This window comes from Crinia signifera, chromosome 6 (assembly GCF_055691185.1).
Source record: "Crinia signifera chromosome 6, ASM5569118v1, whole genome shotgun sequence".
Lineage (NCBI taxonomy): Eukaryota > Metazoa > Chordata > Amphibia > Anura > Myobatrachidae > Crinia > Crinia signifera.
In genome coordinates, this window is record NC_139222.1 from 80,610,398 (window position 1) to 80,624,985 (window position 14,588).

The 14,588-nt window shown below is 44.2% G+C and overlaps 1 protein-coding gene across 2 annotated transcripts in view; it reads right to left on the reverse strand.

Moving 5' to 3' along the window:
• Positions 1–334: 334 nt before the first annotated feature.
• LOC146006992 (pulmonary surfactant-associated protein D-like) overlaps positions 335–14,588 on the reverse strand; it is a 31,565-nt gene continuing 17,311 nt past the window's right edge. For both annotated transcript variants that reach the window (XM_083145402.1, XM_083145403.1), the window contains exons 2-5: positions 13,745–13,943; positions 11,182–11,271; positions 9,240–9,323; positions 335–897 (exon numbers count right to left, since the gene is read on the reverse strand). In XM_083145402.1, the coding sequence (XP_083001528.1) occupies positions 518–897; positions 9,240–9,323; positions 11,182–11,271; positions 13,745–13,943 (753 nt within the window). In that variant the 3' untranslated portion in view covers positions 335–517. The remainder of the gene's footprint in view (positions 898–9,239; positions 9,324–11,181; positions 11,272–13,744; positions 13,944–14,588) is intronic.

Below are 14,588 nucleotides of genomic sequence, written 5' to 3' on the forward strand. Positions count from 1 at the left end.
TACGCATGTGTGTTCTATTGGTTTTGCCTTACATTACCACATTACGTATATTTGTTCTATTTGTTCTGCCTTACATTACCACATTGTGTATATTTGTTCTGCCTTACATTACCACATTACGTATATTTGTTTTGCCTTACATTACAACTTAACATATGTTTCTTCTATTTGCTCACAATACTTGATGTTTTATGCAGTACTGTAAGTAGGGATGACAACATTCATTTTGGCTTTCCATCAGCTGCATACACTTTTTGGGTTATTTTAAATTAATAAATACATAAATAATAATAGCAACACGTAGTATTTCAAGCCTTTGATTTAATGTCACTTACAGAAAAGCAATACGTTGATTACGAAAACATGATCTAGATGAAAATAAAAACCATAAATTTGTGTATAGAAATGAGCCCACTGTATAACAATTTTAGTAATGTTACTTTTAGTCAATTAGAAATTAAATGAAACATCTGCTAAAAATATTTTTAAAAGATTGCAGAGCTTTGCTTTACAATTATTAGAACTCACAAATGATCAGACGTTTTTCATCACATTTCTTATCATTCCACATTCCAATGTCATTCATTTCTACACAATTCTCCACTCCATTGTGATTATTTGGTTCACCCTTACCCCAGTTTGAGTAGCTGATTATTTCACCACTTGGGTACCTAAAAGTGCCCTCTGTCTCTATGTCATTTATACCCAGATATGCATGAACCCCATACTGTTTGCGGAGGGATAACACAGCCTGGTTCTCTGCAGCATTCCTTGGTGATGCAATATGACCTCCTGCTTTTGAACAAACTGCCTTTGCCTCATTATAATTAGCTTGGTCACCGTTTGTGACATAGACCTTTTCTTCTGATAGTGTTCTACCTTTGAAAAAGGTGAAAGCTGAAATTGAAAAAATAAAGAACTTATTGGTTAACAGCAATTATCCTTTCTTGTGGCTGTTTAAAGTTTGTCACACAGATAAATTGTGTCTGAAAATGAGTAATTGTTTTGGATAATATTTAGGTAGAAGAGACCATGGGCCAGATGCACTAAGCTTCAAAAGTTAAAAAACAAAGAGTGATAAACAGCCAGCCAATCAGCTCCTGCCTGACATTTTTATATTTTCTAAAGTTTACAGTAAAATGCAAGGAATTGCTACTTGTGCTGGTGCAGGGACCAGTTCAGGTTACTACAGGGAAATAGCGTAATAGCCAATCAGCTCCTAAAGGATTGTACACACGTGCTCATGTTGGGTGATTTAGACTAAGTGATTTGGCTTAGTCAAAATCATGATGTGTTGTTAAGCCGTCGTTGATAGTCATCCCCAGCCGCAGCCCGTGTATACAGCCAGGTACAGATAGAGCCACTCTCATTGTTTCCACCAGCTCGCCATGGTGAGGTTTTGCCATGTTCCCATTCAGATGCAGCCATAGTGAAATGAAACACACAAGCATTTTAGATTTTCTGGAGTTGTTTTCACAGTATTGTATTGTGCTCTTTTCACATAGAAGGAGGTTGAACAGCAGTGTCCTTACACATGTCAGTATCGCACGCAGGGGGGGTTTCTGAGTACCCAGAAACCCCCCCAGGAGTCTAAAGGCCCTAGGCTGATAGATGAGGGTCCCCTCTTTCCATGGGTTCAAGAATTTTAAAAATCGGCCCTTGGGAACCGGAGATATCTGACTTCAAAGCACTGGTCCCCATCCAAGCCTGTTGATTGCTCTTCCCAGTCAGATATTTCAGGTTCTGTCTGACTAAAGGCCCATACACACTTGACGATTTTCAGCTGAAAATCGGTCAAAACAGCCGTTTTGAGCGTTTTTCGGCTGAAAATCGCCCAGTGTGTATGCCCCAGATATTGCCGACTAGCGATGATGCGCGCTCCCGCATCATCGCTAGTAAAGTGGTTCATCTGCTGGTTTTACCAGCAGATGTGGCGATGATGGATGGTTTTTCATCCTTCATCGCCATGTGTGTACGCCTGCCTGGCTGAAAGATTAACCACTTTCAGCCAGGCGGACCGCTCCGGTGCCTCCCCCCGCCCCCACGCCCCTCGCCTGTCAAACTCACCAAGCTGGTCCGCAGCGCGCCGCTCCTGTCATCTTCTATCCGTCCGGCTGCTGCTGTCCCTGCTCCCCGGCCACTCGCCTCGCCCCCCGCCCTGCTCAACACAGGAGCAGACAGCACTGCTCCCCGGCAACATAGTGCACCCTGATCGCCCCGCCCCACTGGCCACCAATGTGTATACATTTTCTGCCCACTGCCACCAATATATTAATTTAAATGCATCAGCTATATATATATATATATATATATATATATATATATATATATATATATATATATATATATATATATAGCATTTTCATAAAGAAGTAGGCACTCACCAGCACTGAGAATTGTGCAAAACGCAGATAAAGTTTTATTTCATTTCATCATCAGGTCATCAATAATGGTCGACGTTTCGGCCCACCACAGGGGCCTTTGTCAAGACACCAACACCTGGATACAGCAGCAGACAAAGTATACAGCTAGCCTGCCAGTCAGCTATTTATGGTCTGAACCTCAATTACCTGTTAACGCCCACTCACCTGTGTGGCCGAGACAGGACATACTCCAAAGTCACATAAATACTATAAGTTCACTTACCATATAACAGGGGCAACAATGCCCATTGCGCGGTGCACCTCATGCTGAACGCAGTAAGCCTGTACTTGTAAAATTAGGATGAAAAAACCTTAATTGCGGCTAAATGTGTGTGCGCACACTTCCGCAATTTTATGACAACTTCCGGCCGGGAGGTGCGTTCCAAGGCTATGGAACGCAAGGCACTTCCGGTCTGCGGCATTTAGCCGCAATTCAGGTTTTTTCATCCTAATTTTACAAGTACAGGCTTACTGCGTTCAGCATGAGGTGCACCGCGCAATGGGCATTGTTGCCCCTGTTATATGGTAAGTGAACTTATAGTATTTATGTGACTTTGGAGTATGTCCTGTCTCGGCCACACAGGTGAGTGGGCGTTAACAGGTAATTGAGGTTCAGACCATAAATAGCTGACTGGCAGGCTAGCTGTATACTTTGTCTGCTGCTGTATCCAGGTGTTGGTGTCTTGACAAAGGCCCCTGTGGTGGGCCAAAACGTCGACCATTATTGATGACCTGATGATGAAATGAAATAAAACTTTATCTGCGTTTTTCACAATTCTCAGTGCTGGTGAGTGCCTACTTCTTTATGAAAATGCTATGATTGGGATGGAAATCCTCTAAAGTGGAGCACCACCCTGTTTCTCCTTACTGGACTGAGTGCGGTTCCCTTACAAGTGTATATATATATATATATATATATAAAATATATATATTATATATATGTATATAAAATATATATATATATTATATATATGTATATAAAATATATATATTATATATATGTATATAAAATATATATATATTATATATATGTATATAAAATATATATATTATATATATGTATATAAAATATATATATATTTATATATAGAAAAAATATACCCGCTCCACTCTGGGGGGGGATGGGTGATGTGGCTGCCGCATTGCTTCATGGGGGAATTATGCAGCCGTGGCCGCATCGCTCCAAGGGAGGGAAGGGGCTGGCAGGTGATGGGGTCGTCGCTGCATGGCTCCACTGGGGGGGTGGAGAGGCCTGCGGGTGATGTGGTGAGGACTGCCGCGTCACTCCACGGGGGTGGCGGGTGATGTGGCATCGGCCACCAAGTCGCTCCGGGGGAGCGGGGGGGGGAGGAGTTGCGCCCCCCATCTAGTCCTCGCATGCCATTTGAATAAATACATCGGTAGGCAGTTTGCATTTAAATAGATATACATTGGTGGCAGTCCCTTGATGGCGGCGATGCGGGTCGGGCGGCGAGGGGCATCGGGGGAGGCGGCGGAGAAAGCTCCGTAGCCACGGGGCGCGCGCAAGCGTCTCGTGCGCACACGCCCCTGGCGAGAGCCAGCCGCTGGCGATAGAATAGCCAGCCCCTGCAAGAAAGAGGCCGGCTCCATCTGTATGGAACCCTTGGAATTCAAACCCAGCCCATTTATAATGAAAGATTTTCAGCAAAGTCTTTCGCCTCCTGAAAATCTCTTGCTCTTTGGGGAAAATAGCTCAGTGTGTATGCACTACTTTGGTGAAAGACATATCTATCACAGATTTTGGCAAAGTCTTTTGAAATGAAAATCTTCAAGTGTGTATGGGCCTTTAGAGTTTTTCTGAGGGTAGATTTCAAAAGCTAGGACTCTTCCCCTTTGATGGACACTAGTAGCTTGTCTCTCCTGTTCCCAGAACCAGAGACATCAGCCTTCCAGCAGCTGGTTACTGCTCCAGCTCCACACACCTGGTATGTCGTTTTATATTCTCGTTGGTAGATTGCTCAGCCTCTTGCACTCTGATCCCCTAGTCCCCAGTACCATTTGGTAGGTGGGATTCTCTAGTTTTTAATGCCATTAAAATCTAAGAAATCTAGTTCTGGGAACTGGAGATATCTGCAGTCAAGCAAGCTGTCCTCCGATTAGAAAATTGTGAATAATAAGCCTACTCCAGTATACACCCCTCCTCTGCGTATTAAAATCCTCTACCACCCTGGAAGTTATGTATCGGGGCCCCTTCATTCAGCCCAATGCCCCCTTCTCCCACCCCATCTTCCACCATCTGTGCAGTAAAGGGGTAATTAGTGGAAATTACTGATCCAGGCCCTACATGCTGAGCGGTTGATATAATACCCCCTACCACCCGTGGGACATCAAAGCTTCCCCCACCCCTACCGCTGGAGGATCGGTAGGTGCCCCAATACATTGCTATGCCCAGGGGTCTACACTGCTGTTGACGCCCCTGTGTGTGTGTATATATATATATATATATATATATATATATATATATATTTAATATTATTATTATTTATATACATTTGGTCTATCTGTAATACTTTAACTGACCCGGCATATACTGGGTCACCTAAGTGTCCATCTCCGTGCTTTGCTCCGCCCCTCTGGAAACCCCCTTCTGAAAATCCTGCGTTTGCCACGTGACGTTGCTACTGTATCTCCATAGTTGTGGGCTCACATGAAGCCTCTGTGCCCGAGTCTGTCCTGTTCACACTGTACTGTACTGTACAGTAAAGTATGTCACTCCTGCTGTAGCATACTGTATACAGTATATGTGGATCCTATACCTAAAGTATGCTACAGGTACTGTACTGTAGCTTCATACTTTACTATACAGTAGGTTATTTTTCACAACGCATCCTACCCAACTCGGCGCAACATTTGCTGGGAATGGGGCACACGTGCGCAAAATTCTTGACAAAGTATTAATTGTATGCCCAGTATTTGCTCACTTGTCCCCACTTGTTTATCTAACTTACTGAACAGTACAGTAATGTACAGTAGTAGCAAAGTAGTTCCTGTGCTACAGAGCATTTCATTAGTCACTTCACGAACACGCAATCCAGATTCTTTCGTTAAAGCTTTGCATTACACTCTCAGGCATGCACAGTTTTTAAAAAGTGACATCTGGTGGATCATCGCTGGTATTGCACTCATCCAGTAACACCATCCACCAAACTGTGATACTTATTGCGCTGCCTTGCTACTAGGCGTGCCATGGTGGGTTGGTGGGACAACCGCCATGGCCATAGACGAGAGCGGCACCATCTATACATGCGGGAGTACTGTATATCACCATGTAGTAACTTGAACTGGTTCGTGCAGCACAAGTATTAAATATATGTATCTGACAATACATGAGATGTTGAATTTAAGGGTATATTTATTACTACTATTTTTTCCAAAGTTGTCCTGTATTTAAGAGTTATACAGGGGTGGGGTCCTGGGGTGCACACCAATTGAGAGGTGCGACCCTGCGGAGACCTTTCAGTAGAACTGCATACAAAGTCAAAGGTGCAGGTGCACAAATCAAACTCCCAATTTAAAATATTGCAATAAAATTTTGCAATTTTAGCGAGGTTCTTCGCTTATTTATGGCCATAAGTAACGGCTTGCCCACCGCGTCCAGGTGACCTCATAAGTCAGGCAAGTCCCTAACATTTTGGGGGGTACAAATCTAGGGCACAGGGCACCCCAAAACGGTGTGGGGGGGGTGCATTTCTGAGTTGTGGGCCCCCCTGGACTGGTGTGGCTGTTTAGCCTCAGGAGCAACACAAATTAACACTTATTTACATATTCACTTCCATCCCTATTGTGTGTTTTATTTCAATGTAATTCATTTCTCACCTTTACATCTCACTACTTCACCTCTCACTACTTCATCTCTCTTTTTTTACCTCTCACTTACTTATCCCTGCTATTTTTAGCAGCCTCTCTCACTAACCTATCCTCACTTTGTTTCACTATATATTTCTTTCAGTCTTGTGTTGCCCTGGGGTCACTCGGCTGCACCGTTTTGGGGTGCCCTGTGCCCAAAATGTTAGGGACTTGCCCAACTAATGAGGTCACCTGGACACGGTGGGCAAGCCAGAGGCGTAACTAGTACCTTGTGGGCCCCATAGCAAAATCTTGAAAGGGGCCCCCTCCCCCATTGTCACTACAATACTCCTTAGAGGGGCAGGAGAGTGAGGGGAATGAGCGACAAATGGCTCCATGTAATTCAGCGCACTGTGGATAACGATGGGAATGAGCTCCTGGGGCTATTCAAATCCGTGCACTGTTAAGTCGGAGAATTCCAGTACCTAGATACAATAATTTTCTGGGATTTTTGTTTGCACCCCTCCTGGCAATGGACTTAGCAATGTGCTTATTTGAATTGCCCCAGGGAGCTCTCTCATGGTGCTACTCACAGTGTGATAAATTGAATCGACCCCAAAGAGTGTCAGGGCGAGGAGCAAGTAAAGAGAGGGGTGGCCAAGAAAAGAAGGGGGGAGGCCTTCATGGAGAAAAAAAAGGGTAGAAAGAGGGTGTAAGAGAAAGGGGGAGGAGCAAGATATAGAGAGATGCGAGCTGAAGTGAGAGAGAACATCGGAAGGAGGGAAAGAGAAAGAGGGGAGGAAGAGAGAGTGTCAGAGTGAGAAAGAGGAGAGACATAGTGAGAGAGCGTGTTGGGGAGATAGGGGGAGAGAGAGGGTGGCAGATGGTGAGAGCAGTGCCATGGAGAGAAATAGGGAGAGACAGGGAGTGAGAGATGGTGTCATACAGACAAAGGGTGCCAAGGAAAGGGGGAGAGATGGAGTGAGAGAGGGTATCAGAGAAAGACATGGAGTGAAAAAGTGTGCCAGGGAGAGAAAGGAGAAGTCGAGGAGTGTGAGATAGACAGCGCCAGTTGGAAACTTTCTAAGAGAGTGGGGGAGAGGGAGGAAAGAGAGAGGGGGAAGTGTGGGAAAATAGATGGGGAGGAGAGAGATAGAAAAGAGATATAAAGAGAAAGGTGGGACGGAGGTGGAGTGAGAAAGAGAGAGTGGGCAGGGGGGAGAGACAGAAAGAGAAGGGGTGAAGGAGGAGAGGGGTGGATAAAGGACGAGAGGGGGGAATATAGGATGAGAGGGGGGAGTAGAGAGCAAGAAGGGGGGAAGTAGAGGAAGAGAGGGGGGATGGAAGTAGAGGAAGAGAGGGGGAAGGAAGTACAGGAAGAGTGGGGGGAGTGAGTAGAGGACAAGAGGGAGGGGGGGGGGGTAGAGGATGCCAGGGAGGTTATAGGAGAGGGGGGACAGGTGATTGAAAGCTTGTGACAGCCATAACTTTGTCCCACCTCATCCCCCCCCAACATCCCCCAAGTACGTGTATGTACCTCTCATTCCAAGCGGGCAGTGCAGGGAATCATGGATCCTTTTCACTGGTGTTTAGAGTGCAGGACTTTCTTTCAATGGCGTTGTTTCCTGCATACTCTGCCGGGGTCTTCCTCTCCCTGGTGCAGACTTTTCTGCTCCCACTCACCATGCCTCCTTCGCCTCTTTGCAGAAGGACAGTGTAAATAGTGGACTGTGGTGCTGATGCACCGGGTATTAATCTCCCGGGCGCAGTGTGTCCTGCTTCAGCTCACCGCACCGGGTCTTCCTCTCCCCCGGTGCGGCCTTTCCTGCTCCCGCACGCCACGTCTCCTTCCTAGTGCAGTGTCCATCTCCTGATGATGCTCATGCGCCGGGGTTTGCTCTCCCATCCCCGGCGCGTTTTCTCCTGCTCCGTCCTCCTCACAGCGCCTTCCCTCTACACGGCGCAGCCACAGTCACCTGGTGCTGCGGCGGCTCACCACGCTGGGACTTCCTCTCCCCATCGCAACGCGTTATATCTCCGTTGCTCATCAGGGCTGCAGTGCAGACATGTTAAATGCACAGCTGGGGGAAAATATTCAAAAGGGTGCAGGGGATTGCCTTGGGGCCCCCCAAGCCGCCGGGCCCCGTAGCAATTGCATCCCCTGCACCCTCCATAGTTACGCCACTGGGGCCGTTACTTATGGCCATAAATAAGCGAAGAACCTCGCTAAAAATGCAAAAATGTATTGCAACATTTTAAATTGGGAGTTTGATTTGTGCACCTGCAGCTTTGACTTTGTATGCTGTATTTAAGAGTGCAAGAGTAATAAACATGAAATCAGGCTTCTTTCATATTTATTACCCTTACCCTTTTTGAATCCAGCGCTCAAACCGACCAATAATCAGTTATTTTGTAAAACTGATGTTAAGTAAATACTGTATACCTCATGTTGGAAATTTTACACCATCCTCAGGTATACTTTTATCTATATACTGTATGTCTATATAACTGTATATGTATGCTACAGATGGGTCTTGTCCCATCTTTGCAGGGGATGGCGCTGGCGTCGCCAGCCGCCATCCCCCGCCAGCGCCATGGCGACGGTGAGAAGCGGACGCGCGCGCACGAGAGGCGCGCGCGTCCCCTTCCGACGGCGCTTCGATGCGTTCCCCCGGGTCCCCGCCGGCTTGCCGGCGGTAACCCGGGGTCCCCGCCGCCTGCCCGCACCCCCCACTAACCCCCCTAGCCCTGTCCGTCTCCCTGAGGCGGAGACGGACAGGGTTTCCGTCGCGCTAGCGACGGAGACTGAGACGCGCGTGCGCGTGAGACGCACGCGCGTCTCAGTCTCCTCGCTGGCGAGGCTGCTGGCGGGTCGCCAGCGCATACGTTCTGGCGACCCGCCAGCAAGGATGGCAAAAGACCCATCTGTACATACTATTTTTTTTTTACAAATATTGTAGAAGGAAATCATGTCCAAAAATCAAACAAATGTTACTGTTTTATACACACCTCTCTTCTGCTGTGTTATTTTCAGCTGCAATCCAGTGATTAGTTCTTCAAGAGTTGTTACTTGTTTTCTGAGAGCTTCCAGTGCTGAGGAAGGAAGGCTTGTTAATAGTTACAAAGTCCAAATCAGTGTGAACCATTGTACTGTATTTTAAACCTATCATAATTAATAATAATAATACAATATTAATATCTGTATAAGCATAAATTAGTATAAAAAAGTAATGATATATATATATATATATATATATATATATATATATATATATATATATATATATATATATATATGTTCTATAAAAGAAATGGACAGGAGTGCTCCATAGTGCAGATAAAAGATGGTACAATATTTAATTTCCTTTAAAACACTGGATCACAAAGTACAGAATCACGTACCACAGCGGGCGGTTAGACAGAACCGCACCGTTTACAGCATGAGGGTTCCCGTGGGGAAGGATGTGAGCAGCAGCAGCAGCAGCAGCAGCTTCAGCTTCAGCTGATCCTTGGATGAACAGAAATGATGACGCCAGGCCACGCTCCTACGCGTTTCGTCACTAGGACTTCATCAGAGGTCCTCTGACGAAGTCCTAGTGACGAAACGCGTAGGGGCGTGGCCTGGCATCATCATTTCTGTTCATCCAAGGATCAGCTGAAGCTGAAGCTGCTGCTGCCGCTGCTCACATCCTTTCCCCACGGGAACCCTCATGCTGTAAACGGTGCGGTTCTGTCTAACCGCGCGCTGTGGTACGTGATTCTGTACTTTGTGATCCAGTGTTTTAAAGGAAATAAAATATTGTACCATCTTTTATCTGCACTATGGAGCGCTCCTGTTCATTTATTTTATAGAACAAATTTGTCACCTGTGGAAACCAGGTTGTGTGGAGCTGCCGGGTTGAAGAAGAACCCAGAGTGCTTGTACAAAGAACTGCTTCCCCACATTTTGGGCAAAGAAACTTCCCTTCAGTGGACATTTCTTTTAAGGTGTTTTCACACATCATTCTTTTCTGATATATATATATATATATATATATATATATATATATACACACACATACATATATACATATATATTTTACTAGGACTAGCTGAGGTAACAGCTTTGCCCAGGTTTGATTGTGCAATTAGCATTACTTGAACTTTATCCTAATTTTGCGTTAAGCCTAACCACTCGCCATACCCATACCAACACATTTACCCTCTTTTTATTATGCAACTATGCCATATTTTGCATCTCTGTCCCACTTTGTGTAGTGGCTGGACCCCTTTTTGGGACCCCGGCGGTGTCGGGATAGTGGGTCTTAATGGCTGTGAACCTAATGTGTACCCAATCAATATCCTCTACCCCCTCTATGTTATGCAAATTTGAGATATGTTGCTTTCCTGACGCACTTTGTGTAGTGATCGGAAAACTTTTTGGGCCCCCAGGACCTCTAATATTTTTTTTCCAGATTGTAAGTCATATGTGTACCATGTATGTTGCAAATTGCTCCAGGCATTCCAGAGTTATGCTGGATATCTTGCTTCCGTGACGCACTTTGTGTAGTGAGTCAGGGAATGAGCCTTGCATGGCATTGAATAATGATAATAGTAGCAGCAGTTAAAAAATCAGCCAATCACAATTAACCTCTGATTATAATTGCATTTTCATCCATAGCTAAGCTGTTCACACAATGGCCCTTATACTGGTTCAGTCGCAAATGCAATATAACAAGGTTCTTCCAAAGAAAAAGATTTATTTTCTTCTTTTCAACCAAAATGGATACAGGAAATGCAGATACAACTCGTATATACTGTGTAGAAATTACTTGTTTTATAAATTAAGGTGTAAAAGGTATATTTAATTATTGTATTTATTTAAAATGTACCTATGGGATGTTTTGCACCCAACCCCAACTGTTGATCAACATGACCCCAAAAATGTAAAACATATATATTTTTTTCTTACCTGCTCCTCCAATGTCCCCGCGTTCTCCTTTCAGGCCTCGGGGACCCTGTTCTCCTCTTGGTCCAGCAGGTCCAGCTGGACCTGTGAGTCCTAAAACATATATATTTGAAAACATGTATTAATTTGATTCATGTATTTATATAGAAGTGTACACTATGGTGCTAGCGCACTGCTGACTGTACTTCTGCAGCTACAAAAGCCAGGTGCATGCAGTCATTTACATTTTAGTCACTTCTCAACATAAATGCACAGTTTTCAGACATTCGGAATTTGAACCAAGGATAGGCAAGGCAAGTGCACACTGATGATGGTCATCATGATCATGAGAGGTACCAACAAAGCTTGTGGATAGGGGCAATCTACTCATATGTATACCTTAAAACTTTGCAAGTTCCAATGATACAATGTGGGAGCAATTATGGACAATTTACAGTACAATCAACCATGCATCAGTCCCTACATATACAGTATGTCTAAATGCTACAGGCAGTGGCGGATTCACGGGGGGGGGCACCCAGGCACGTGCCACCCCCTGTCATTTCATTTTGTAGCTGAGGACCAGGGCTTTCCAACAAGCCCAGCCCTGTGTCTCTAGCCCCCCGGGAACCTGAGATATCGCCTGGCAAAGCTGTAATGTTTTTTCCCCATAGGATAATACGGGACCCGTCAATTCCGACCCCACCCAGTTCCGGCGGCTGCCAGTTCCCCCCCTGGCACCAGAGAAGCTTGTGGTTGATCTCATTCAATTCCAAATTGCTGGGTCTTCAATATGATACCAGGCTGGTCCATATTGGTCAATCGGTTCCAGAGATATTGCGTGTAAACCGTTTTCTTTATTTTTTTAATGTAATTTCATGGCTATTCATGTTCTTTGAAGGCAGATTACGCTGGAACAAAACGTTCCGGTTTCACTGGACCAAAATCATTCAAAGCCCACCCAAAAGTTCTTCAATATGATACTTGTCTCATGTACAGTTAATGGGTCAGTTGGCCCCTTTTCCAGAGCGTGCCCTAAATGAGATAACTGGTTAAAGGGGGGAGGGGTGGTTCTCTCTCCCCCCTCACACCAGAAAATGCAGGGACTAGGCTGGTGTAAAAGGGGCCAACCTGGGAATGCATTTTCTGGTGTGAAAGGAGTATTATTTCAAATAGCCGGGACCTGCAGTGCTCTGAATACAGCCAGGCTCTGCCACTGTCAGTGGCTATCACTTCTGCCTGGCGGTGGCTGTCCCCCATTTACCGCGAGCATGTATTCCCCCTTGGCAATGAGCATGCAATCCCACATGGCAACAAGCATGGAACCTCTGGCAATGAGCATGGAACCCATGGCAATGAGCATGTAGATTAACAGCACTTATGTAGCATAATTTTTAATAGGCATTATGGTGTTTGACATAATACATAATGGACATAATGGCGTGTAACTTAACGAGTAATGGACATTATGGTGTAAATGTGCGCCTTTGGTGGACAATGTCCCTGTTAATGAAGCGTATTGTGAATTTTGGCTTAACCTGGGTGGCATTATGTGAATTCTGGCTCAATCCGTGTGGCATTATGTGAATTTTGGCTCAATTCATGTGGCATTATGTGAATTTTGTCTCAATCCATGTAGCATTATGTGAATTTTGGCTCAATCCGTGTGGCATTATGTGAATTTTGGCTCAATCATTGTGGTATTATGTGAATTTTGGCTCAATCCGTATGGCATTTTATGAATTTGGCTCAATTCGTGTGGCATTATTTGAATTTTGACACAATCCATGTTGCATTATGTGAATTTTGACTCAATCCATTTGGCATTATGTGAATTTTGGCTCAATCTGTGTGTTATTATCTGATATCTGGCTCAATCCGTGTGGCATTATGTGAATTTTGGCTCAATCCGTGTGGCATTATTTGAATTTTGGCTCAATCCATGTGGCATTATGTGAATTTTGGCTCATTCCATTTGGCATCATGTGTAAGGGGCAAGTATAATGAATTTGTATATGGTGTTGTACACTACACTCAAGGACACGCCCCCTGCTGAGTGGCCACACCCCCTTTTCCAGAGCGCGCCTTAGGCGGGCACAACTACATCCTTCACTTTTGTCACCATGGTGGGCCTGGTACTTTAAATGCCAGGGCCTATTTTTAATCCCATTCCCACCCTCTTTCTGCTGCTCTCTTAGCATGTACACTGGAACCACTAACACCGCCCCTCCCCCACCTAAACCCTCTTTTATAATGGTGCCCCCCATGTCATTTTATCCTGGATCCGCCCCTGGCTACAGGTAAATGTAATATACTGCAGGCTTTGGTGGGGTATAGGGGAGTCTATCCAATATTTTAAAGTAGCATTCATATAAAAGGTAAAACCAAGTTGGTTTTAACTTTTAAATTATTTCTACTTTAATAGATCAGGCAGAATAATTACAATATGAATTCCATAACATGGTGCTACAAGTATAATCCAATTTCACAATAACAATATTAAGGGGGGGTGTTCAGAAAAGAATACAAATTGGAAAAATATTTCATTATGGCGCCATTATGGTATGGTAATAAGAAGACATTTTACCTTGTTCTCCTTTATCTCCATTAAACCCATTTTTACCATCCAGTCCTGGAAGGCCATCCTTTCCTGGGGCACCACATGTAATGATGGAATAGGCATTGCTGTCTTCGTCTTTACATATCTGGGTACCACAGAGCACCAAGGGAACACAGAGCAGAACACAGAGAGCCTGGACAGCTCGCATTTTGCAAACGTAGAAGTTCTACAGAATATGGAAAGATCTTTCATTAGAAGTAAAATTAAAGTTTATCTCCACTTATGTTAACTAATTAACATTATTTTCAGTGGAGCGTGCCAGTTGTTTTGTTTAGGTAAAAAAAAAGATCAAATCTTTAATTACTTTAATTACTGATTCAAGTGAAAAAAAAGTTAAAAAAAAATAATTTTAGGCTATATACAGTTGTTCATATATAATAAAACAGTTTTGCTCCAAACACATTTGACTGTAAATTTTGGAACAAGACTTACAAAACATTGTACATTACTTAAATATTATACTTAAAAAAAATATCTCAGCTTAACTAAACAACTTCTTATGTTTGCTGCAAAAGACCCAGCAGCATCTTACGCGTTTGCGCAGTCATGTGACTTCCAGTTCAGACCTTTGATCCTCCAGCATCCAGGAAGTAATCCTTGCTATCGCTTACACCTCCTAATCTTAACCTTTTATTATAGACCTGTTCTTGTCCAATTCATTCATCAACATCATCATTAGTATCAGATATTTAAGCATCTACCCTCATTCTGTTGCACTTCCAGCTGGCTGAACCATTATGGGGTATATTTTCATAGCAAAGACACACATGGCATAGTGTATTTCTGCCATTGCTTTAACTAGCTCCAAAGT